The 26,939-nt window shown below is 39.9% G+C and overlaps 1 protein-coding gene and 1 long non-coding RNA gene across 2 annotated transcripts in view; one reads left to right on the top strand and one right to left on the bottom strand.

Moving 5' to 3' along the window:
• The window catches only part of pde4dip (phosphodiesterase 4D interacting protein), a 48,138-nt gene extending 24,139 nt beyond the window's left edge, over positions 1 to 23,999 (bottom strand). Inside the window, exons 1-20 of the mRNA XM_051946957.1 lie at positions 21,663 to 23,999; positions 18,847 to 18,984; positions 18,351 to 18,470; positions 17,680 to 17,772; positions 17,263 to 17,472; positions 16,949 to 17,107; positions 14,949 to 15,044; positions 13,666 to 13,803; positions 13,391 to 13,570; positions 12,859 to 13,050; positions 12,525 to 12,779; positions 11,874 to 12,036; positions 8,837 to 8,922; positions 8,211 to 8,344; positions 7,525 to 7,831; positions 7,237 to 7,417; positions 6,995 to 7,111; positions 6,173 to 6,638; positions 4,251 to 4,486; positions 4,090 to 4,138 (exon numbers count right to left, since the gene is read on the bottom strand). Coding sequence (XP_051802917.1) covers positions 4,090 to 4,138; positions 4,251 to 4,486; positions 6,173 to 6,638; positions 6,995 to 7,111; positions 7,237 to 7,417; positions 7,525 to 7,831; positions 8,211 to 8,344; positions 8,837 to 8,922; positions 11,874 to 12,036; positions 12,525 to 12,779; positions 12,859 to 13,050; positions 13,391 to 13,570; positions 13,666 to 13,803; positions 14,949 to 15,044; positions 16,949 to 17,107; positions 17,263 to 17,472; positions 17,680 to 17,772; positions 18,351 to 18,470; positions 18,847 to 18,984; positions 21,663 to 22,910 — 4,568 coding nt within the window. The 5' untranslated portion in view covers positions 22,911 to 23,999. The remainder of the gene's footprint in view (positions 1 to 4,089; positions 4,139 to 4,250; positions 4,487 to 6,172; positions 6,639 to 6,994; positions 7,112 to 7,236; positions 7,418 to 7,524; positions 7,832 to 8,210; positions 8,345 to 8,836; positions 8,923 to 11,873; positions 12,037 to 12,524; positions 12,780 to 12,858; positions 13,051 to 13,390; positions 13,571 to 13,665; positions 13,804 to 14,948; positions 15,045 to 16,948; positions 17,108 to 17,262; positions 17,473 to 17,679; positions 17,773 to 18,350; positions 18,471 to 18,846; positions 18,985 to 21,662) is intronic.
• On the top strand, positions 23,935 to 24,704 carry LOC127533590 (uncharacterized). Its single transcript, XR_007941351.1, has 2 exons — positions 23,935 to 24,056; positions 24,289 to 24,704. It is a non-coding gene; the product is annotated as an uncharacterized LOC127533590 (long non-coding RNA).
• Positions 24,705 to 26,939: the final 2,235 nt, after the last annotated feature.

Raw genomic sequence — 26,939 nt, 5'->3', positions numbered from 1 at the left:
AAATCCCAAGGGCTTGTAAGCTTATGTTCTCATCAGAGAAAGAAAGAAACAGAAGTTGAATGAATGATGATCACCCTAAAAGTCCTCTTTCTTCTGCACGTTTGTGTATTTTCTGACCACATCCAATTACAAACACATCCAGGCTTCCTCTCTGATGCAAGAGTGGATTCATAAAACAAAAACACTATTTTGTCTTTGCAGGATTCAAAAATGTAAAAAAAAAAAAAGCAAAGCCAAAAAAAAGTCAGAAAAAAAACTATTTGGAATCCGCTTCAGGCACTTCACAAGGAAAAAGTTTAGGTCCAGCCATAGCAAGAAAAACATTCAAGAAGTAGGTAGAAAAGCATACAAATTAAAGCCATCACTGAATTATCCCCTGTCAGTACAGAAATGAAAAAAGCCCTGGTCTATGATGAGTAAATCTTCCATAGTAGAGAGTGGTCTGCTGGATGTGTAGCATCATGTGCTGCTCCCGATATACTGAAGCGACGTGATGTCCTCTCTGTCGAGCTTCATCCCTCATGCTCTCTCTCTCGGCCTCTCTCTGTTCTCTACTCCGCCCCTCCCTCTCTCTGCGCTTAGCTCCTCCTGACCTATTTCCCTCCTCATTCGAGGTCTTAATAACTTAACCTGATTAGAGGCCAACAACATGCCCTGAAATGTGTAGCCCAGACTATATGGAAATGTTTACATGTTTACATAGCGCTATCCATCTGCTGTATTTAAACTGACCCTTCCGACTGCTTGTGGGTATTATGTTCTAGATAGCATATTATCCAAGTTATACAAGTTAACACTGAATTCTATGTCAGCACCCCTCCATCAGATGCATTAATTGATCATCATTTTGGAGTTCAGCCTGACATACTGAGTGTCTTTGGAAACTTTAGGATCTCCACTATTTCTGTAGGTTTGAACAATGTTTGGCTGCCCAGCATAAATTAGTAATCTCAGACCCACTAAGAACATCATCTAACCATGGGTTTAACAGATGACAAATAAACACTACAGTTCAAAAGTTTGGAATCACCTAGTTCTTATTTTTGAAAAAAGATAATGATGATTCAATGAAGATAACATTAAATCCATCATAAAAGTAGTCTAGACACTGTTAATGTGGTAAATGACTATTCTAGCTGGAAACGACTGATTTTTAATGGAATATCTCCATAGGGGTACAGAGGCCAATTTCCAGCAACCATCACTCCTGTGTTCTAATGCTACATTGTGTTAACTAATGGTGTTGAAAGGCTCATTGATGATTAGAGAACCCTTGTGCAGTTATGTTAGCACATGAATAAAAGTGTGAGTTTTTATTGAAAACATGGAATTATCTGGGTGACTCCCACTTTTTCAACGATAGTGTATATAAGAGAGATGATTAAATCGCAGCCTCCTGTTTTCCTACAAGAGATGTTAATAGTGAAAGATTACTATTATATTCCTTCCATCCGTCATCTATACACCACTCAATTCTCATTAGGGACCCAAGGGGGCGCTAGAGTCTGGGACAAGTCACCAGTCTATCACAGGGCTACGTATAGAGACAAACAATCACACTCACATTCACACCTATGGAAAATTTAGAGTTACTAATTAACCTCAGTATGTTTTGGGACTGTGGGAGGAAGCCGGAAACCTGGAGAAAACCCACGTGTGCACAGGATGCCTAGGTCCACGCTGAGATGCGAACTGGGGATCTTCTAGCTGTGAGGTGATGGTACTAACCACTGAGACACTGTGCAGCCCACATTATACTCTGAGTTGCAGAGTCGTCAGTCCAACTCTGCTAATCCTGCTTACTTGCTACAAGAGATATTTCATGTATTCAGTTGTTAGACACATTCTTGCCACAACGTGTGCAAAAGCTACAACCTATTCTCAGAATCCGAATCAGAGAAAAGCCAAAATGTGATGGTTGTCATGGAAAGCACCCTCAATAATTCTCTCTCACATCTGGTCGGCCATCTGTGCTCTGACAACACGATATTAGGTTACTGGAGGCCTCCCCCTCTCCCTCTTTCTTTCCCATTTACTGTCATTAATGTCTAGCTGTCTGAGGAGCATCTCTAATATTCTACAAAGCACTGTGTCTTTATTAGGATTGACCGAGCACTCACCCTTTGCTACCCCAAAACACTGGTCAAGCTTAAATAACCATATTGTTGTTAAAGCATGCTTTGCCCATTTACTATAAATCAACAACACTTTCACACTATAACTTTTAGATATGCAATAACTATTATTCTGACAAATTTAAAAAGGCATTTCTTGTACCTTAGAGGTATTTTATTGCTTTCATTTCACTAATTTCTGAAAGAGCTATGTTGTGAAACAGAAATAATTAGATGCTGTGGTACAAATGAATGAGCATCCAGGACATTCATCACTCATCCAGAAGAGATGAACACCACAAGCTGTGCTCCTAGCTGGAACCTAACGGAGTCATATTTATGTTTAAGGCTCAAAAATTTTTATATAACATTTACATCAAATAGCTCGAAAGAAGATTTAACCAATGAGGCTGAAGAGTCTGCGTTTAAAACATTATTTGTACTAAATAATTTTCTACTGAAGACATGGTAATGTTACGGTTCATTTTAATAGGTCAACTTTGCAAAGTTTGCTAAAATGTTATCTAATCATTGACCTATTTGTCAGATGCTTCCGTGTCAATAAATACTTAACTCAAAAAGCTAAGTATTATGGTTAAGTAAAAAATACAAATAGTAAATAGAATGATACTTGATTTTCTCTAGTGCAACAAAAATAGCGACACAATACTATGCTGTTTATTCTGAAATGAACATAAAACCTAGCAACAAGGTTTTTGCTTCTTCAGCATAACTGTGTCCTGATTAAACTAGTGGTGCTATTTTGTTCATCATCGCTCTCTCTCTCTCTTTTCCTGTGCTGTCTGCCTAATTAGCTGATCAGTCCACTGGACTGTTAAAGTCTTTGCTCAGAGAGCAGCTGTGTCCTGCTGCGCACCAATCCCTTGCAAAAATTAATGAGCTTTATGATTCGGATGACTGGATGGCAAAGGTTTAGGTGGTGGTACAGCCATGGCTCTGCCCTGCAACATGGAATGGGGGATTTGTAGATTTTGTAATGCAGTGACTTCATAGCAACTCCCCTGATAAACTGCTAAATGGCCCAGACATGAAGCCAGCTGTAGTCAGCAGGAAGTAAGATTTGACCTCGTGAGCACGAAAAAAAGAAGAGTACAATAAAGTCAACAAAGTTGAATATGGCACAGAAGACTGAAGATACTGAGGTTTGCCGATATTTCTTTCCAGATTTTGCAGTGATACATATTTTGGACAGTTTTCTTAATCTCACAAATATGCAACCATTGTTAAATTGTGGTTGTGCAATGCATATATATTTGTACAATAAGTTCTAATATTGTTAAAATGTAATCAGTTTCTGGCTTGGGGGTTTGAATCTCTGCCATACAGGATAATCGACGTAAGATTTGAATTAGCAGGGCATTGAGTTTGAGCAGAAAACCATTTGTTTTATTTATTTTTTGTTATTCTTTTGATAATTATGAATGACCTGACTTGGCATTTGTCGGTGGGGAACTTTTTGTAACCTCTGTAGTTTAATACTGGAACTGTTAGTTAATCTGCAATGGATTTATTTACTAATTTCACATTGTATCTGTTTACACAGGAAATTGAGCAGCTTTTGAAAAATATGTTATGGATGTCCCACTTTTACTTGTGATCGACATTAAACTGCTAAATCATATTTTTCTTTCTATTCATAACCTACTATCTTTAGTGTCATGTCTGTATTTTACAGAAGTAAGCCATGACATCATTTAGGAGAACTAGGTTTTGAACTAAACAGGCTTGGAGCTGTTGTGTTGTTGTTGCTTTTGCTGTATGTATTATTGAGCCTTACTGTGCGTATGGATGAAAAGTGTTTTTGTACTTTTTATCATTTTTATCGCTCAAAGCACCACAGACCAATACTTTACTTTATGTAGAGTCCAACTCCAAAAAAGAAATTTAGAGCCAAAAAATCATGACGGACAAACAAGGACATATACAAAAACACAAAAAGTTAATGAGCACTGACCGGATGGCAAGCAGTTCTGCCTTCTCATCTGGATCTTCAGAGTGATCTCCTGGTGGAAAACAGCACTGATGTCATTTACTTTCCGCTACACTTTTTGCTGATCAGACAGCCTGGGTGACAGAATGAAACTGTGTATCATGAAATAAAGCCAAACAACTGACTTGCACTGATCTTTGCGCTGGCTCGCTGTGCCAGAGCACAGTTTTTAGCTAGCTGGTCCCTGAAGCTCTGGCCCATGTAGTAGTCGATGTCATTGGCCCTCAGCAGCTCCTCGAAGGCCTTTGTGGTGTCTCCCAGATGCTGGGTGAGGATGTTGCACATGCATCGACCTTCTCGCAGTGTCTGGCGAAGGTGAGACAGCTCCCTGGCCTGAGCTTGGATCAGTGTGTCAAATTTACTAGAGTATCAATAAAAAGAAAGTAATAGGAGACATATAAAATGTGAACAAAAGACACTTGAATAGACTATCTATACCATGGCAGTCTTCAGTTTCCTGATTCTCAATTTTCTATAATGGAATGATTCAAATTTATGCCTTACAAATGCCAATTGTGGATTTTGGTTCATTCAAAGACAGATATACATCTAGCACTGCTAATATTTGATTCAATATCTTTTGGCCATTTTCATCTCAACTAAGCACATTTGGCAGCCATCTACAAGCTTCAGATTGTATCTGTGATCTCTCCTCTTGGCAGAATTAAATTAAATTTGACAGCTTACTGATAGAGACTTGTTTATTCATCACAGTCTCACAGGTTTTGGCTAGGGTTTAAGTCAAAGCTTTGGGAAGGACAGTCTAAAACCTTAATTCTGCCAGATTTAGCCATTTGTTTACCATTTTTGATATGTGTTTGAGGCCATTGCCATGCTAGAACACCAAACTGTGTGCAAGACTCAACCTTCTGACTGATGATTTTAGGCTTTCCTGAAGAATGTGTAGGTAATCCTGCTTCTGTATTATTCGACTTATTTTGTGTAAAGCTCCACTTCCACTGGCAGCAAGACAGTCCCAGAGCATAATACTATCACAATCACATTTGATGGAAGGTGCAGTGTTTTTGGAGTTGAAGGCCTCTGTTTCTCTCTTCAAAACATATTTCTGGTCTTCGTTGCCACATAGTTTATTTTTGTTGCATCTGACCACAGGACTTTCCTCCAGAAAAGTTTTCTTTGTCCATTCAACCCACAAAAAACTTCTGTTAAGGCATAATTTTAATTTTATTTTCAAGAGGGAAGTCTTCCTTCTAGCATGGCAACTTCTTGTATGCATGGTGATGTAAAACACTTGATTGTGGACACTAACTTCTGTGTTCCAGCTGCTTGTAATTTATTGTAGACCTGCTTTTTTGGTGATTCTTGGTTGAATCTTGATAATCCTGACTGATTGTCTCTTAGGAGCAGGTGATAGTTTGTATTTTCCTGTTGACTGTGACGTGATTGTGCCATGCACATTATAGTTACAAACAGCTATTTGCACAGATGACTTTGGGATACGTAGCTGTTTTGAATGTGCTCCAAGGAACCTGACTTGTCCAAGTCAGTGATTTGCTTTTCAAGATCTATGCTGAGCTCCTCAGATTTTCACATTGTAGTGTGTGTGGGTGAGGAGTGCATCAAATGGGTCCTATTTAAATTGCCCTAATGGAAGTACTTTGTGTGTCTGTGCGTGTGTGTGTGTGTATATATATATATATATATATATATATATATATATATATATTTAACCCAGGGCTTTTGAGCATGTAGACGAGCAAATCATGTAGACTGTAAATTTTCAAATTGTGGTCAGGGCCTTGTATTAAGCACAAATTCAGCAATAACCCAGTCTTTATCTAGGCTTGTATTTGAGATTTCTACTTCCAGTTGCATTTAATTTGATCATATTTTGGAAAGACTCTTGTTTTAGCTTGATATTCATGATGTTCTTTCCCCCCATTTTAATGTGATTCAGAGCAATGCTCCTTTCTCAGCTCCAGTGACTGAAACTGATTTTTACACGATAGTGTAAATAGCAAAAAAGTAAAAGCTAAAATTGTTTAGTAGCCAAAATAAAATAAATAAATGACATTTTCCCTCTCACCCCGGCCAGGTGGCAGACTTCACGTCCTCAGTGACAGCCTTTTTGCCTCCTTTCCTAAGCTGGTCTTCCAGTGCATCCACTCGGGACACAAGCTGTTGAAGGCTCTTGTCTGCATAATGGTGATGGGACAAAGCCAATGATCCTCCATCAGATGACTGCCAGCCCTCGTCATCCTCTGTCCCACTCTGTGAGGGAGAGGCCTGAAAGGACAAATTGATCTTGCTAGCTGTGGAGGGTCCATAGTCAGTAGAGATGGAGAGGCTGCAGAGGCGGGTCTGAAGTCCCCGAATGACTCCCTGAGAGCGGGACAACTGTGAACGAAGGTCCTCAACAAGGCACTGAAGAGACAAGACCTCATCTCCACAGCCAGAGCTCTGGGTGGCGGTTTTGGTGAAGGTGGTGCTGCTGGCAGGCCACCACTGGGAAGCACAGTCAAGAGACGTACACATCTCTAGGTCATCAAATTCTGTGCAACATACAAGAGGGGTTTATCAGATAAATCAGACAAAAAAAGCATGTTGTCACTAAGCAGCATTAAACTGTGTTTAAAAATAAACTTTATCTGTCAGGATTTCCCATGTTTCCTTTACTATCATACACACAGATGGCAGTCGATTGAGCTTATGTTTGCTGTTAAAGCAGGACTTTGCCTCCCTCTAGTGCTTCTATGACAACACTACAACTATACAGTGAAGCGACTTCTCAGGAAAGTTATTGACATTGTCATTTTTTACATAACTTGGACACCTACCAAACTATGAATTGCTTCGTTTTCGTTTCTCTATCAGTCAAAAACAAATACACAGGAACAGCAAGATATACCTGGGCTGCTGGTGTCTTCCCTCTCAATTTCGTTCTCGCTGCGGCCACAGGTCTCATAGCCCAGGTCTTGCAGGTCCACCTGGATCTGCTTACTGTCCTGCTTCACAGCTGTTTCTGCTGAAGAGACACAGAAAAAGAAAAAGCTATGCATCTGTATCCGTAGTTGGTGTTTTCTTATTTTTACTAAGTAAATATAGTCATCACCTATCACATGATGTATAAGTTATCATCTGTGCACTTACTAAGCAGCTCCCTGTAGCCTTTGAGCTGCTCCACTTGAGCCTGCACTGTGGCCTCAGACACCATTAGCCTCTTCTGCAGCTCTTTGCTCTTCTGCTGCAGACAAACCGATTTTTCACACATCCCAGAGGACTCAGCAGTCTGCTGCCGACCAGCCAACTCCTTGTTAGCCAGGCCAGCATCCTGAAGTTCAGAAATTATATTGCAAAACAGTTTTTGTTTTCCATCAATATCACATTTTAGACAATAAAACAAAATAAGCAAAATATAGTATGTTATGGTCTTCCAACCTGTGAGGAGTTGCAAAGCAGGTCCAGAGATTCAGGTCTATTGGCTGTCTTTTTCCTTTGTTCATCACTGATTTGGACCTTAGTCTGAGACAGGGGCAGTTTTCCATCACAGGCCTCCCACAGCTCTGATGTTTCTTCCTCCTCCTCTTCCTCACCTTCTATGGTAACATCCAATTCCTCTTCCTCATCCTCGTCTTCGCCCTCCAGCACCATCTGCTCATCAATCTGGTTACTGCTTTTCTGCAGCCATTCAGTCAGCTGATGTTTTAAATTATTGTTTTCTGTTTGTAGATTGAGTAGAGCTTTCCTTTAAAACAGAAAGAGGAGGGTAAAGAAAAAACAATTTGCCCTGTCGTGGAGAAACAAATGTATTCCTGTTGCCCCAGAGAAATATGGTCTTATTCCATAAGTCTCTTATTTTATTGTTGTTGTCAATATATGCCATGAAAAATGACAAAAACTGCAACAGTTCTGTTTCTTAATAATTTCAAGCCTACTCTGAATGTAGATCTCATAAAGAAGGACATGAATTTCTAAAAAAAAAAAAAAAAAAAAGCCTCCCAAAGATAGAGGATAATTACTTAAAAATCAAATAGGAGGTAACAGTGTGTTTGTTGTGAGCACTTGGATTAGCAAAACAGCTTAAGTGGGACTGAATCAAAAATATATTTGTAAAACTGTCTCACCTTATCTGTGACAGCGAGGAGAACCCAGCTTTCTCCAGCTGAGCCTTCAGCTCTCCCAGCTCTCTCTCCACCACTCTCTTCTGCTCCACCAGCTGTTTCACTTCCATCAGCCCATGACCATCATGCCAAAGATCCTGGAACAGAGCATTTCTTGATTTTTTTTAAACTGTGAATGGAATTTTACCTCAGCAAAAGTCTGCTTCGATTTGCTGAACCACTTGTCTATGTGTATCTGGGTCCTCTGTTCTGACTTATACATAATGTGGTTGGTTTTCATTCCCAACTCATACACAATAAACAGACTAGAATCTTGTCATCTAAAGAATGACAAGGTTGTGAAATGTTTTTGTTCCAATGCTTCATTCAAGGTGCATCATATTTCATGTAAATCAAAAATAAGTCAAAAATGAGTCAAAAATCATTTTTCTAGCTGCACAATCACATCAATGAAACAGGGTCTTGAAACAGTAAAGAAAGCTTTAGGCTAAAGAGTTTAAAGACATCCCAGATGTTCATCATGAGATTGTAATGACTGACGGCATCACGCAAAAACAGGGCAACAGCCAACATCAAACTGACGGCAAAATACATTCCTGCTCAGATGTTTAAGCTGGTTTATTTCATACCTCGGTGTTGGACTCCTCTTCATCAGTGTTCTCAATGTACTTGCTGTTAAGATCATCGGCCTGGTCTTCATCATCCGAGCTAAGTTCTAGTGAAAGCAGAAAATAATTATAGCAGGCACAGAAACACAACAAATCAACTGAAAAACACGGTCAAAAATGTGTACAATCTTAAAACACGGCTATTCTTGACTTCTGTTTTTTCAGCTTTTGACTCTGCAGTGCAGCAACCATTCAACTGAGTGTCACACTGTCAACACAGACAAAATGTGTATTTATGAAATAGCTGTAGGTAATGTTTACCTGGCCTACTGGCATTCTGCACTTATGTGATGGTGTTGAAAATTTGTAACATAGCACCCAGTAACATGACTAAGCTTTGGACAACAAATGAGTTTGACTGAATAGACCTCAGAACAGTCTTAAGATCTACTAAATGACCAGTTATTTACTGTACCGTGTTGTATTTTAAAATGGAATGCACTTATACCTTGCTCAGGGATCTGTGGGAGTTGATTAGAAACAGTCAGATTATGGGGTTTAATCCTGAGTTTAAAGCCAGTGAAAAATAGTCACGTTCAGAATGGACTAGTAAAAAGGATGAATGGACACGGCTTCAAATTCCTGAACAAAGAGATAATGAGCAATATGAGTGTATGAAACTTAACTGTGGTAGTTATTTCGTAGCTAGCTAAGAGAGGACTCACTTTTGTTATCATTTTTATACATTTATAGGGTGTATGTCATCTTAAAGCGCTAGAATATGGCCCAGCTTTCCTCATGGAAATTAGTGCCAAATCTATACAATGATCAGGGTTGACACCACTGAGGACCTATAGGACATGTTCTTGTTTTTTTTTGTTTTTTTTTAATGATTTCAGGGTTTTAACAACCCTTTAAGACACATATTTTCTGTGATTTAGACATTCTATTAGTATTTATTAACCAGAGTTTATAATATTACTGGGAAAGGGGGGAAATTTTTGCATTTCCTAAACTGTTATGGGGGATTTCAAGTATTTGGACCCATGGCTAATGGTATTTCTATTATAGTTGCTACTGCTCCAAAAACTCTCTCATGTATAAAGACGTTAAAAAAAAAGGCATTTAATACTTTTTGTGCTAAAGTCCAAATGAGTGTAAAATAATTGCACCATAACAAGATGTATCATCAGCATCATCAGAGTGTTTTAGTTTGACACAAGTTCATACAATCATGGGGACATGTGCTGTGTTCATCTGTGGTCTCTGTACTTGGGTTGTCATACTTTTTTGCTTGCTGGTATTTTTTTTGTTTATATTTTTGTTACTGAATATAGTGAAGATGCAGTGTGCTTTCATTTGGGAAGTGGAGAAAGTTGCACTTTGTGGCAGTACAAAGAGGAAAATAATGAAAACTTGGGCCAGTACAAATACATAAAGAGTAACTTGAACTCTACTAACAATGCAAACCTTTTGAAATCAAAAATACATTATACAAGTGTTGCAAGTTTTTTTATTTATTTATTAGGCACTGCTATAAAACATGTTATGGCCTGAAAGTTTATAAATTTGATAATAAATTTGTTGAAATATGCAGGAATGATTGCAATGCATCAAATGTGGCCCTCCAGAGAGTCTTTGTAGACACGCAAACTCTACATTCTTTAGTTTTTCTGACTACAATAAGAAAAAAAATATTTACTTACTGTGCTCCAGTGTGACATTTGAAATAATATTCATTCATTCCACACCACAGAGTATTCAAGCCAATGGTTGTTGGATTGCACAAGTTACAAAAAAATCTGAGAAGCAAGCTGTAAACTGTGTATACAGCATTATAACAACAACAGCAATGTAGCAAATGTCTACATCTCCATATTTTTAAGGAAGCATGCAACTTGGGTTCAGAAGACTCCGTCATGCTGCTAAATATGCAAAGACATAACCACTCAACTATTGCAAGGTAATAGGTTAGATATAATCAAATTTAAAACTGACAATATTTTTACAAACTAGAAAATATCTTGGTATATTTTAAACAAAAAAGTTGTATGAAGAGAACAACATTACAATAACTGCATTAAATCATTAAAAAAGCAAATAAATAAAATACTGTTTGAGATGTTTCCAAACTGGTTGTCAATCAGACAAGACCCAGATGAAGAGACCGAATAATTTGTTCCAAAATAAGTTAAAATGTAACATTTGCACAATAAATGATAACAAAAACTAAACAAATTCTCACAATTTTCAAACTTCAATTCGCCAAAGGTGCAGTCAGTTTTAATGATCAAATTTAACATCAAGACATTAATTATTAGCATTTCTCTTTTGTATTTAAAAAAAACCAAACTGTTATTACATTGTCCCTGACCACACCAAACTGAAATCATGCTTTCTCTTTTTGTAGGTCAGTGTTTCCTTTTGTAACCAATCCCTCAACAAGAACACCAGTGAAAATGAAATGTGTAATGTTTTAGAACTCTTTTGGTTGCAGTTAGGATCCTGGTCTCTTCTAAAATGTATCCTGTGTGCTTGCTATCTAAAAGTCAGAATTATATTGAACTCATTTATGGAGTTTTGCTTTATGTGTCGCCATTGCTACAAAAAAAAACCAATTGTCGTCACAGTGAGGTTGGAATCCTACATAAGTCTACACAGACTCAGAGGATTCGCAATTTCAGACAGTGTGAAGTTTGTTAGGGCTGAGAGACCATCCAGTCTCAAATTTAAGCTGCTTGTTGTTAAAGAATGATATATCTTAATGTGACTGTCAATGTCTAATTAAGAAAACACACATTTCTTTCATCAGTGTTAAGAAGCAAGCAGGCAGACAAATGCTGAAAAGACCTTAGGTTTCCATTACTGGTTAAAATACAAAAAGTGTTCCATATTAGTATGCTCCCCAAGAAACAAACTGTTAAGTTTATGGTGAATTAGTACAAAAACCACCACCACAGTGAGTCACTTTGCTTAGAGGCCCACTCAACAGCCACTAATCGTTGGCACTGGAGTAGCTGCTGTTACAGATACTGTCCCATGCTTCTCTGATGCCCACCTCCAGACTCAGGCTGCCTACTGTTCGGCCAGTCATGGCCCAGGGCAGGGCCTCTGGCTAAACCGTCCTGATGGACCAGACCCTCCCTCAGCTCTTGGACCTCCTGTGTCAGTCGCTCCACCAGGGGGAGTCCTGAAGGATCCATCATCTGTAGCTCAAATTCCTGCAGTACAGACAGACAGACAACAGACAGACAGACAGACAGACAGACAGACAGACAGACTGTAGATGATTAAAAGCCTCAGCTAAATTTGAAATCTTTGTTTTGCTGATTTTGTTACCTTTTATGCTAATGTGTACTGCTCTTTGAGTCTCTCACATTGTGCTAAATGTTTCCTGACTGACAGTAAAAAAGCTTTTAGAAATGCTGTGAGTCTGGATAACTACTGACTTTTGAATTTTTCCATCACAACTGTCAACTGTTGTTTCATTACAGTTTAAAATTCAGGAGCTACTATTTACTGCTGATTCTTCTTACACGCAAACTAATCACTTGACACGTTTATTCATTATATTACACATTTCTTTGAGTTTCGCTGTTTAACAGATATAAGATTCTAATTCACTCATTTAATCTGGTCATTTCAGTGTTGTACTTAACAGACTAAAGTTTAACAATAATTTTAAAAAAAGCACTTCTCACACACTAACCCTGATGATCTCCTCCTTCACATGCAAAGCCCTGTTGAGGGAGTCCAGCCTGACAGCCTGACTCCTGCTCAGCTCCCTGCTCTCCTTCTCCCTCCTCAGGGCCAGATGAAGTTCCTCCTGAACCGCATGGAGCTGCACAGCCAAGTCTGGTCCAGAGTCATGCTGTGATCCCAGACTTGAGTTCAGCTGCTTGCGAAGCCCCTGAAGTCTTGACGCTTGCTCAGTTATCACCTCACCAAGCCGGGTTGCAGAATCCTGGAGGGAGGCTGCTGTTAGTTTTCCTATATACAACTCTAACATTCAGCCTCTGTTTCTAGTTGGTTGTTCTGTTTACCTGAATGTATTGATCCCTGGAGATGATAGTTCTGAGCAGATTCTGGACCTGCTTCTGGTGGTCCTGGGCCTGATAGGCCCGGTCAGCTAGCACTTCCTGGAACAGGCGGTCTTTAAGTTGGAGGCCAACCTTCAGCTCCTCCATGATGCTTGGAGCAGACTGCACCTGTGCCACCAGGGAGCAGCGCAGATCCTACATTCAAGAGACATGGAAATATGATTGTGAGGGATTGTTGTCTTGAGTTTAACTTCTTTTTTTTTTTTTTACATTTTGTTACCATAGCACAATTATCAGACTCACCACAATTATTAAAAGAAGATCCGAGTTGATTAAAAAATCCATTTCTGTTAGATTAACTTATTTTGAACAGTAATTTACACTTATTGTAAAATGCTAACATGACCGTACTTATTTATATTAACATGACACTATGAACAAACACACTGTGGAAAAAAAAACTGCACTTATACCGGTCCTAACTAAATACATATTTCAAAAAATGTATTTCCTTTTGGTCCTCCCTTCTCAATACCTGTGCTTCCTGTGTGCGAGTATGTAGCGCTGCTTGCAGCTGGCTGATAATGGCGTCTCTCTCTGTTAGGATGCGGGTCTGCCTCTCCTCGCTCTCCTGCTGCTGCTGCTGGATATTCCTAAAGGCATCACACACCTGCTCCAACTCCAGGACCTTACCTCGCATCAGCATTTCCAGGCTCTGTCACACACAAATAAACAACCAAAAAAGAGGGTAGGAGCAGTCAATACATTAAAAAGAAAGAAGGGTGTGTTTCTGTAGGAGCTTGTACTTACAGTGATGGTCTCCTCGTTGTTGGCCAGGGTGCAGCGCTGCCTCTTCACGTCTCTCTCCTTCTCTCTGAGCAGCAACTGCAGTCGACGAGTCTCCTCTTCTTTCTCCTCCATGCAGCGGAACTTCTCATCCACCGCTTGCTGAGGGTTAGCCGAAAAGGTGTGAGTCATCACTAAATGGTAAATTGTTTGCACTTACATAATGCTTTTCTACCTCATTGCTACTCAAAGCACTTTACAGTGTTTTCCATCCACCAGCTTTGGGTTCAGTGTCTTGCCCAAGGACACTTCAGCATGCAGAGGGACTGCAGATTCAACCAACAATCTCACAATTTGTGGGCAACCTGCTTTACCACCTGAATCACAGCTGCCCAGGCCTGATGTGTAGAGTTTTGACTTAGCATACCTGTGGGTTTGGGTCCACAGATGAAAAAATCCCCACTTATCTTACCTTATGGATTCAAACATGACAGTTGAATTAAATGAATAAAAAGACTTTAAGACGTGTATTTTATGCTGTTTAAAACAGTAATCCAGAAGAACTTCTTTTAAAGCAGAACACAGAATAAATCACTAGATTTGGCAAGACTTGCTAATGCATTTATCTACAGCAACCTACTGTAAAAGTGGATCACACTGCTGTCACTGTCAGTGTTGAGGAATTCATTTTAAATTCTCTTTGTTCTGTTACAAATGAACTAGACCTCTCAGGTAGTCTACTTACTGTCCTCTGAAGCAAAACTAAACATGAAGACCCGATACTAACTTTTTATGTTCCACATATCTGGATCAACCTCCCAGGAAACGAGAGGTCTGCTCAGTTCTTTGAAATCAAGGCTTAGTACAGGGCATTCTGTTTGCTGCTGCCTTTACTTAAAATAAATTTGAGCATAAAACATTTGTATCACACAACACAATGCAATTTTCATTCTCTGCTTATTCTCTAGTTTATTCTGTTTTAGGCCTAATATTACTTTATATCCTAGTTTAATGTATCTTTTTTAAATGTATTTGTTTATAACATTTCTAAATGTATTTTTTGTAAAGCACTTTTTTTGCTTTATTGTTCAAAAGTGCATCTTGCATATTCTTTCACTAACAAAAATATTTATTGTGACATTTAAAGCTAAAAGTGCAGGATGAGTACACAGTGCATGATTTAAACACCATCTCATGAACATTAAGTATGTCTTGTGACTCACAGAAGGTCACAACCCTGAAAACTGTCCACCTGTGTTTAGTGCATTTGCTGTTTCATGTGTTGCTATGTGTGTTGTGGGGTTCACCTCCAGAGCTTGGTCTTTCTCCTTTATACGCTGGCGAAATTTCTGAAGCAGAGAGTCTCTCTTCTCCTTTGGGTTCTCCAGTAGTTCAGAGCAGTCCTGATGCACAGAAGACAGAGAGTTTCAGCACAGCATACAAGTGTACAGTGTATGTACATGTCTGTGTGCATGTGCACACAGGGGTATAGCTTGTGGTGTTAAGATACAGTACACCACCACAATGGATTAGAAAAGAAACAATCAAGATCTGCTTTTAGGGCAGATTTTCAGCTTTAATTGAGGGGATTTGCTTCACTTTACTTTAATCAGGTGAACAGTGTCGGAATTACAACACATTTTAGATGTGTCCACCTTTTTAAGGGACCAAAAGTAATTGGACAACTGGCTGCTCAGCTGTTCCATGGTCAGGTGTGTGCTATTCCCTCTTTTATTCATTCACAAAGAGCAGATAAAAGGTCTGGAGTTCATTTCAAGTGTGATATTTCCGTTAGGAATCTGGTGAAGTCAACTCCCAATAAGTCCAGAGAGCTGTCACTATCGGTGAAGCAAATCCTCATTAGACTAAAAATCCAAGCAAACCGATTAGAGAGACAGCAAAAACATTATGTGTGTCCAAATCAACTGTTTGGTGCATTCTTAAAATGACAGAATGCACTGGTGAGCTCACCAATGCCCAAAGAACCAGAAGACCACGGAAAACAAGTGTGGTGGATGACAGAAGAATCCTTTCCCTCGTCAAGAAAAACCCCTTGACAGCAGTTGGCCAGATCAAGAACAGGAGGTAAAAGTCACCAATTAAGAGAAGACTTCACCAGAGTGAGTACAGAGGGTTTAGCACAAGGTTGAACCCATCAGGTACCCTCAAAAACAGGAAGGCCAGATTAAGAGTTTGCCAAAAAATGTCTGAAAGAGCCGGAGCAGCTTTGGAACATCATCCTATGAACAGATGAGACAAAGATCAACTTGTACCAGAATGATGGGAAGAGAAGAGTCTGGAAAAGGGAAGGAACTGCTAAAGAACCATCTCATCACTGAAGCATGGTGGTGGTAGTATCATGGTTCTCTTATATTTACTGATGATGTGGCTGCTGACAAAAGCAGCAGGATGAATTCTGAAGTGTTTCAAGCAATAATATCTGCTCATATTCAGTCAAATGCTTCAGAACTCACAGGACGGAGCTTTATGGTGCAGATGGACAATGACCCAAAGCATTCCGCGAAAGCAAGCAGAGAGTTTTTTAAGGCAAAGAAGTGGAATGTTCTGCAATGACCAAGTCAGTCACCTGATCTGACTCCAACCGAGCTGCATTTCACTTGCTGAAAACAAAACACAAGAGAAAATGCCCCAAGAACAAGCAGAAAGTAAAGGCAGCAGCAACAGAGGCCAAGCACAGCATCACCAGGGAGCAAACCCAGCGTCTGGTGATGTCTGTGGATTCCAGACTTCAAGCTGTCATTGACTGCAAAGGATTTGCAAGCAAATATTAAAAGTGACAATTTGATTTATGATCATGTTAGTTTGTCCAATTACTTTTGGTCCCTTAATACAGTGGAGGACACACATAAAAGGTGTTGTAATCCCTCCAATGTTCACCTGAGTTGGATGTAAATGCCCTCTAATTACAGCTGAAAGTTTCCATTTAAAGCATATCTTGATCATTTCAAATCTATAGTTGTGGTGTACAGAGCCCAAATGCTGAAAATATTTGTCAATGTCCAAATATTTGTGGACCTGACTGTAGGTAAGATGAACAAACATCCCATTCAAATATATACTGTTTACAGTATACATTTCACATAACAGGAAATGGAACTATCTATCTAAACTCACACATTTAGCAGTTTTTCACTCCTTGTTGTATGCATGAGTTTTCAGTAGTACCTAGAGGCTTCCAGAAGACCTGCAGCTTACCTAACTTGCATGGTCTCTGCTAATATGTGCAACATGGTAGGTATTTGTAGTGATTTACATAGACAGTTTGATTATTTCAGTGTGTTTTGACCTTCATAAGCTGTTCTTTGGTTTGCAGGGACATCTTCAGCTCTCTGATGGTCATCTCTCTCTCCTCCTTCTCCCTCTGTCTGTCTTGCTTGCCCTCTCTCAGCTGCTCATCTCTGTCCTGCAGAGCTGACCGAGCATTTTCCAGAGCCAACTGCAGCTCCTAAACATCACATATACATGACATGATAGAGTACACAGAGCCAAGATATAAAACTGTCATGCAACTACTATATCTGAGTCTGCAGTGACCTCAAGTTGTTCATCAACAGGTGTTATTAAATAATTCTGAAACAGACACACTCCTCTGTTTCTCACCTGGTTGTGCCTCTCTGTCTCCCTCCTGTGCTGCACTGCTCCCTGCAGGTCCTTCTCAAGCCTCTCCATGGCCCGCCTTAGGTCCTCTCCAGTCCTGGCTGCCTGCCGCTGCGACCTCTGGCTGGCCTGCAGCTCCAGCTGAGCCTGGAACAGAGACGTCTGCAGAGCCAGGACCTCTGCCTGACCTCTAATAGTCTCTGCACCGGAGCCCTGCAAGGAAAACCAGGCAGGAAGAAAGACTGAAGAGAGGAACAGATAAAGGACAGAAGGGATTCTGCAATTCAAAACAGTGACTCACAATATCTCTATTTACAGGGTACAGAAATAAGATTTCAGATAATAATAAACAGCTAGGATGCTGATTGATATTACAAAGCTACAGTTAGGTAACATTCACTGTCATCGTAGTGGACAAACCTGCAGCTGCTGCAGCTGATTGCGGTTACCGAGTTCTTTGAGAGAACACAGCATCTTACTCTGCTCCTCAATCACCCTGTACAGCTCTGCAACCTGCACACGCGACAACACAATTTAAGTCAGACACTGCATACTTTTGTTAACTTTGAGTTTTGACCTTTAACTCCCCAATCTATTCAAAATTTTAATTATCTGTCTAAATGCATTTCTTCCCCCTCTCTAATTCCTCCTTACACTTTTTATCTTTTCATTTTTAGCTTTAACTTTTTCCCAGGTCTGCACAGTGGTTTGGTAGTTAGCACTGTTTCCTTGCAGCTAGAAGATCCCTGGTTCGCGTCCCAGCCTGAGCCTGGGATCTTTCTGCATGGAGTTTGCATATTCTCTGTGTGCATGTGTGGATTTTCTGTGGGTACTCAGACTTCCTCCCACAGTTTAAAAACATGTTGAGGTTAATTGGTGATGCTAAATTGTCCGTAGGTGTGATTGTCGACAGGTCGATTGTCGACTCTCTGTGTAGTTCTGTGATAGACTGTGACCTGTCCAGGGTGTCCTCTGCTTTCACCCTCAGTCAGCTGGATAGACTCCAGCCCCCCCACAACCCGAATACAAATGGATGGAAGGATGGATGTTTTTATCCACTGTATTCATTCATCTATTCCTCACTCCTGTACCTCTGCCTCCTTGGAGTTTACAGTATCAGTCACATTCTGGATGTTTCGTTCCTGCTGCAGGGCTTCCTCTCGGACCGACCGTAGTTCAAGTTCCATTTCACCAAGACACTCCTGCAGTTTCTACATACACAAAAACAAAAAGGGGAATTTACTTTTCTTGGAACATTATTCGGTTTCTGCTTATAATAGATCTTTTCTTATGTATGGACGTATGTATGTATATACGGATGGATGGATGATGGATGGTTGGACGAATGGATGGTAAAAGAACCAAGTTAAGGTGCAAGAAAAAAACAGATGGTGCTGGTACAATATAAAAGTATTTTTTCTCTGATTAAAAAGTAAAAATACAAGATAAGAATAAAAACAAAAAATAAGAATAAAAATAAACATGGAGAAGGAGTGCCTGGATCCTGGTGTACCCCAGATCATTACACAGTAAGTTCATATTCAGATCTGCTCAAAGTGTGAAGATGGAGGGTGGAGTGATTTGTACCTGGTTCCTGGTCTCACTCTCTCTGATCTTGGCCTGTAGCGAACAGACCTGGTCCTGGGCCTTCTGCAACTCTCCAACACACTGACCTGCAGCACTCTCATACTGGCTTAGCTGACCATGCTGCTCATCAATTAGCTGCTGAAAAGCACAGGACGAATCATGTCAGTACTGATAAGCTAGCAACAGAAATCTGTAGAGGTTCTAAATGATGATGCGATCAGGACCAAATATTGTAGATTATGACAAGGTACAAAGATTTATGCTTAAATGGTAAATTCAATCATAATTTTAGTAATCAATTAACATCTTGACATTAATTTTGACTACAGATTTAAAATCCTCCAAGTAGTTGACTTTGTAATGCTGTGAAATTAATCCTTTATGGTAATATTGGACAATGAAATATCCCATCATTTGCTGCTACTTTTAGTGAAGTTGTTGATGAGAACTATAGTCATCAGTGGCTAAAGGTTTCTGCAGCAAGAAAATTACTGTATGCTGTGTGTTGTCCTTCCAGCTGTTGCACGGACGACTAAAAGTGGAAATGAATTGGAGCTCACTGCAGAAGTGGCTGTTGCCACAGCAGCAAACTGTTGACCTCCTCTTTTTTCATGGTGTGATGCCAGTCAGCTCTCTTTTTTAACTTTATGCTCAAACTTCTCTACAGCTGTTTCAACTATTCCCCAAAACTATTCAAAGTCCAACTGTAGGGTCAAAAAAGGAAAATTTTATGAGGAAAATCATGCAACTTTTTATACATGGATTCCATTGGCTTCTAATAATTTGCTTCCAAGATTCCTGGGGAAAAATTGTACTAATAATTATATGGAAAATAAAGAACATCCACACAGTAATAACAAATAGTTTGTACTTTTCAGAGCAAAACCAGGATTTATAGGGAAATCCCCCTGAAAGAACTGCTGCATTTACATCCAAACATGTTAGTTCTCATGTCATTCTCCACCATCTGTTAAACTGTGTTCTTGTTTGTATATGAATTTAACATCAAGGCTGATCTCTCATCACTGACTGAAGACTGTAGGTTGGTAAATCACTGAAATTCTGCAGCTGGATGTGTACCAGTTGACCAGTGTCTTCACAACCAAATTACACAGTCCTATGGTGGATACAATGGAGGACATGCACAGAGAACTGACATTTTTTGGACATCAATAAGATGCTATTGGGCTGGGCTCAGTGCTAAAGAAAGACAACTGATTAAAAACAAAATAAACAGCCATGTGCCCTCACTGCACATAAACAGAATATTCTCTTTTAGTTAGACAGTCTAAAGCTTCACAACTTCTGAGGTCTGTCTCAAACGTAACCAGCAAAACTGACTTTTTAAAATAAATTCCCGTTTTGTGAATTTTGCAAAGCATCATTTTGATTTGACTCCATCTGTGTCATATTTGCTTCAGAAAAATGTTGGAAATTTTTCACACAGAACAAGGACTGAGGATTTTGTCTCCATTACTCACAAAGAAAATGATTTGGGAACAGATCACTTCAGAGCCAGTGGGGTTTACTGACTCTGAAGTGATCTGTTCCCAAATCGGTGTGTCAGGAAAGGGGATTGACGATTGTTGTCAGACACACTTCCTTCAAAGCCTGATCTTTAATACTGCTCTGCTTGATTTTGCCTGGTAGTTAGTACAAAACACAGAAACTTTTGAACCACAAACAGGGCAAGATGTTACTGAATTCATGTTGGCACTGTGAGCTGCAATCAAGCTAAACTAAATCAAATCAGGAAATAAATCTCAGCAAATATGACCAGAAACTAACTATAAACAATCTGGTGTGTTTATTAGTGTATGAATGTCATGGTCATAGGTTTCCTTGTTCATACCAGTGAAAGGTTCACTGTACAGTTATGATTGCTACATATTAGCCCAACATATATATGTATAACAGCCTAGAACAGAGCTGTCTTGTCACTGCCTAGCAAACAGAATCACATTCAAATTGATCATTAACCTAACAATAGAAGTTATGAAGCCAGATGAGACTGAGAAGGACCTTCACATTGACCGACTGCAGCAGTAATTGGAGACTGTTCCCATGGCAACTGCAGGGTTGCTAGGCTAATGATGAAGAGGAGTATTTCTGCTCCCTGAGAGGGTAATCAAGTCATTGTGTGTGTTGAGCTGTCAGCAAGAAGAATAAGACAGTTATTCAGAGACATGTTGTTGTTCAGTCTGGATAACAGGCAGATTTAGTTGGTTGATCTGAACAGGTGTTGCTGCATCTGACCCTACAACTGATCCTACAGTGCAATAAATCCTTGATTTGTACCTTAGTTTTTAGCTGTTTTAAATAAAACAGGCAACCTGGACAATCAGTTCAAATCATGTCTGGAACCACCCTCATCCTGATTATTATTATTTATTTTTTTGCTGCAAGAGCAAGAGAGAATCTACTGTATTTTCACTGCTAACAGCATTTTAGAGAATTTTAGAGAACCCAAAAAAGGGGCACTCCCATGAAAATTACAGACTTGTTTAAGTGTATTTATGAAAGTCCAACATGTTTGTGTCGCAAAGTGTAAAAAATAAGGTACTGACATTTGATCCCTGGTGTCGTCTAAACTCCAAAAACAGTGGATCCTACATTTTTCTTAATGCACTACAATAATAAATGATTCACTCACAGTCTGGGACATACCCACAGCTTTCAGACTCCACACCACCATTTCAGGATTTCTGTTAAAAAATTGTAATTTCGATGCCAACAAAAAGAGACAAAGGATCTTTCAACCTAGCTGAGCGCATCAGTGAAGTTGAAAATTCCCTGAAATATTGTGCCTGAACTACCTGCTGAAAGTGAAAGGGACCGCACTGAACATATTCATCCAGCCACTGTTCCTCCATTTCAATCAGTTCTGGCATTACAATCTCTGGTATAATCTGGTGGGGGTAGAGGTCGCAGTCTGCTTCACCACAGGATGAGCGCAGTGGGAAAGGCAGTGGCAGGCCTTGTTCAAGTTTGGCTTTGATGAGAACGGGAAGCTTGCTGCCCTTTTGAGGTTTCACAGGCTGGTACTCCCAGCCCCGCAGGAGGCTCAGCATCATTTCAAGCCCAGAGGGGGAGGTCTCACTTGGTGGTTTGCCCCAAGGAGCATCCCTTCTCAGTGGCGCATCCTCTGCATCTTTATCTGGCTCAGTGTCTTCACTCTGTTTGTGGTTTGCAGAGGGGGAACCAATGTCCACGGTGGTATTGAGAGACTCTGCAGATGATGCAGGGCTGAAACTGGTCTGGTTACACATGGTTTTCTCAGTCTCTAACTCAGCTGAAGGGGACTCAGAGGTGACAGCTGTAGCCTCAGCTGCTCCACAGACTCTGGCCAGATCCTCCATCTCCATCCCCAGAGTGGCTGGTGAGTAGCGGGTGGATGGACCGCATGATGTGCTCCTATGTCCAACCCGTCTAGGCACCTTACACACCGCCTCATAGTCAGAATCAGTAACACGCAGTGCTGCACAACCTCTGCATCGCCTTGGCTTCTGGCCAGAGATGGAGTCTGCTGCTGTGCACTGATGGTGATGGGTGTGGTGGTCCAGAACAGGGTCCTCCTTATCAGCCCATGACTCATAGACAGAGTAAGCCAGATCATCCTGGATCATATCTGAGTATCTCATATCCTGCAGTGCTGAGAGATCCATCACAGGAGAGGATTCAGACTCCACCTCAATCCCAACTGCAACAGCAGATCCAGATGGAGCCACATTGCAGTCCTCTGTATTGTTCTTCCAATACAGGCGTCCAACACACTGCCTCAGCCGGTCTTTTTCCAGCAGCAGCTTGTGAAGACGCTCAAGTGACAGTGCCTCTACCCGTGCGATCACTGTGTCAAAGCGGTACATGCGGTCCAACATGAAGGCGCACTTGGAGCAGGCAAACTCACCACGGCCGTCCCTGATCAGCTCCTGACCCAGGGCGTGGGACAGTAGAACCTGCAGATTTAGCTTAGCTGCAGGGTGAAAAATCCATCGGCGCTGGTTGCCACAGAGCTCACGAGCACAGATCCTGCAGATGTCTTTCATTTTCCCTGCATCCAGCATCACAACGGTACGTGATGAAGTGTCATGTACTCATCAACTGATTTAAAGTCAGTTTCTTTTAATGCATGCAAAGGATGTGGGGTGTTGGATGAAATAGCATTTGTTCGGACTAACTTTAAAGTGCTCAATTTTTGCTTGGAGTTTTGTTCTGGTGTGTTCTAGCGGTTCTTACACTAATAAATCCAAACTAAAAGGCTTTAGTCGAGTGTACTTATTTCACAAGTTACAATAAATTAAAATTAGTCCTGTCTCAGAAATGCTTTCTTTAGTTTTTGTACCTTTTCAGCTTCTATGTTTTCTAATAATTACATTTTCAAATGTAAGCTTGCCTTTACAGTTTATGTGCACTGAAGAAACAGTATTTGCAAAGGAAGATCCTGAGTTGCTACTAAAAAGTTCCAAATTAGCTACTAAATGGAACAGGTCTCTCTGAGCTTCAGTTTAAGTTCTGAAATTACATGTCATTGTGTATTCCACATTGTATGAGTTTTAACTTTGGTTTAAAGATTTTAGAAGCTTAAACAGATTTCAAGGTTAGAAGGAGGTTAATTATGTTTTGAAAATGTGCAAGAACAAATTGATGTTGTCGTCTATTCATTCCTTTGTGATGAGAAGAAATAGAAGTAGGTCGCTTTATGATGGAGATGAGGAAGTTGCAGCAGCATCCGTCCTAGTTTCTCCAGTAAACATTCAGATGTGTTAGGATCCAGCTGACAGGATTGATCACTGGGTTCAGCCCAACACATTCCCCACAGACCGGATGTGAGTGACTCTCTCTGTCACGGGTTGCAGTTTCACTTCCTCGGTGATGAAGTACAGACGTTTTGTCGGATCGTTCTGGGCTTCAATCCCAACCTTTTCTCCTGAATGATTCCTGCGTAGAAAACGATCCTCTTGGTGTCACTGCGGTGTTTTCTGCTTTTTAAATCAACGGCATCACATCATCTCCGCGGCGCAAATGACAAAAAAAGCCTTTTTTGTTAACTGGTTGGATCTCTGTAGGTTGAACCGCTTCTGTCTATGTCCTTGTTCAGTCCTCTGGAGCCGACCGCCGCTGGCCGAGGATGCCGAAGAGGAGCGGCTGTCTGACGGTTTCACGACGTGATGAGGCAACGTTCACACCAACCGAAGATCGTCTAGATATGGGTAGAGGCCTCACTCCGCAGCTTAACTACTCAAACATTGGGCCTTTCATTTGCTGCCCTGTCAGTCCAAAAGTTTTGTTTTATTTTTACCTAAATGTTCAACATACGTAACTAATAAATAAATACAACTGTTATTTCATCAGACTGCAAAGAAATCAGACAGCACTGTCGTGGTCACATAAAGGTTTGTAATTATTTTTTAAAACTCTTTTCCTGTCCTCAATCTCCTGTAGGAGTGGGACCTCTTGCATCTGAGTGGACTCAACTATTTCCAGGAAACGGGAGGGGGTTGAGCCCTGTGCCTTCATGTACTGACTGTCACCGTTTAAGCTCGTCTATATGCTATCTTCACCCTTTGTTATCCTCACTCTTTATTATAAGTGTGACTATTCTGCTATCACTGTCAAGATTTCATTCACTGCAATAGAAACTGTAGGCAGACTTTCCCTGTACCCATTCAATTCTTCAACTTGGAAAATCTTATTTTATGTTTGGAGTGTGGACATTGCTGTACATCAGCATGACCAGCAGCTCGAGCTCTAACTGAAAATATCAAAATTTCAACCAAAAAAACAATGCTATAATGTGTAGAAAGTTTTCAGTGTCCAATGATGTTTGTCTACATGCAAATTACATTTTCACAAGAGAAGATACAGCTCTTTCTCAAGTTTTTTTTTTTTTTTTTTGGAAGGAATGCCTTTGTGAGGAACCCAAAACATGAAAGAACATAATTAGCATTTTGTAGTGGTCAGATGGAGGCGCAAGTGCCCTCCCAGCATAAGGTCACAGCTTCAGTCCCAGCTTCCTTGTATACAACCACTGGATTCTACAAACTCAAGCAACAAGGCTACAAACCACAGCAGCTCTCTGCAATCACACCTGCAATTTCTCCAGGAATTGCCTATTCTGGCTTGCATCAGGAATTTCCTTCAGACGAAACTTGAGGCCTCTTCATTTCCCTTTACTTAAAGCTAAATTAGTTTTTCCCTTAAATAAAGGCATGCTCAACAAATTGTTAATTGCTAAATACCAGGTAACTGTTCTGAAAAGCTGAAAATGTAGATGAAAGATTTGAAGTTTTGTAGACCTTCTGATAAAAACTAACCTTTTTTTGTACCTTGTAAACATGTCCAAATGATGTGTTTTATGTGAAAACACATTGTGAGTGAAACAAGGAGTCTATGCCATGGTTGCAGGGTGTTGAAGACAGTCTCAGAAACATGTATTCCGACAGCCAGGTTTTTGTAAGCCCTTTTCAGACATGGAATACATAACATTGCTGGCCTTGTCAATCTTAAAGTGACAGCATCATGCACTGAATTACATTCATTTTACTTTACTTTATATATATATATATATATATATATATATATATATATATATATATATATATATATATATTTGTTTCTTTTAAATCATTCATATTAAAACATTTTTGTCAACTTCTTTAATTCAGAGTACTTCCATAGTAATAGTCTTTTTTGCGTTAGCATGACACACCTGTGTGTGAGGTGTTAACTGAATAAAAGGTCTGAGGTATGAAAACACATATCAGGTTCATAAACTTCTTAAAATTATCGTCATAGAATGCGTTATGCCTTTCCCAGGGCACAGGCACTAATCCCAGTCTGGCCTTTCATGCATGTCCCACCAAATGAAAGCGAGGAAGGTGGGAGGGGCTCTTATTTCTGTGGAATTAGGAATTAATGTCAAGGACTCATATGGCACTTTAATCAAGCAGCAGGACTGTGCTCTTAATAAGCCGATGGCAGTTTCCTCAGACACTTTCAAGACCATTTTTCCCACAGACTTAAATATATGAATCTTCATCCATCTTTCATTATTGCAGCAGGATGAATGTGTTGTTGATATAACTGCTCACACATGCGATTTGTTTTTCTCACTGTTTGTGTGTGCATGTGTGTGCAATTGTGTATTTGTGTGCATGTGGTTCTGTGTGAGACTTCTGGCACTGACTGCATCTACATCTGTCCCCTTCTCGAGTCACAACACCCAAAACAAATCAGCTGGAATGAGCCCCGCAATCAAAGCTCAATTAATCCTAATCAGAGATAAATGCCAAACACTGCTGACAGAGTATTGCCCTTGTTTTTTCAGAAGTTTTTTCAGATTCTATTGCAGTTTGAAAGTGTCAGAAACACTAAAAGCAGCAGAAAATTAGTGCTGTTTGCTCGGCACATTCCTTCTGTGCATGCTGCCGCCAAGTTGCAAAATCAGTCTCTGTGTCGAGCAGCATTAGACTATTATACCTGGTGTAAATGAAGAAAAATTAGTTGGACTTTACTGTGCTCTTGTGATGGCTCTGCTTTGATGTGAGGGCAGGGCAGTCATTATTGACAAATTGATAAATCCAACCCTCTGGCTACAGTTGGACAGTGTCTCGGCCGTTCAGTTATTTTAGGTAGTATGGTGAGGTGTACAATAAAGAGAGGAAAATAAATCTCTGCTTCTGTTTTATCATACTCTTCATGTTTATATTTTTGAACACATTGATCCTGTAGTATGATTCATACTGATGACAAAATAGGCATGATGTTTTGAAAACTGCATCAGTCTTCACAACATGTAATACAATATATTTTCATAAAATGTTATACAGTTGACAAAAGCTGGATAATTTAAAAGCCAAATAATTATTTGTTTTTGTAATTTGTGTTGATTTTCCTTCCTTTTGTAAATTATGATTTTTTGTTTTTGTTTCTGTTTCAATTATAGATTTGTCACTTGGATCTACTTTTAAAAGCTTGGTTTTATAGTTTAAGTATAAAATAGGAAAGGTGATTGTAAATTGTATGCAAGCTTGAAAATGAGAACAATATCATAAACACAAATTTGGAAGAATAACATTTTGCTATAATATGAA

The sequence above is a fragment of the Acanthochromis polyacanthus genome, chromosome 4 (assembly GCF_021347895.1).
Source record: "Acanthochromis polyacanthus isolate Apoly-LR-REF ecotype Palm Island chromosome 4, KAUST_Apoly_ChrSc, whole genome shotgun sequence".
NCBI classification, from domain to species: domain Eukaryota; kingdom Metazoa; phylum Chordata; class Actinopteri; family Pomacentridae; genus Acanthochromis; species Acanthochromis polyacanthus.
This window is presented reverse-complemented; position numbering and strand designations above follow the sequence as displayed.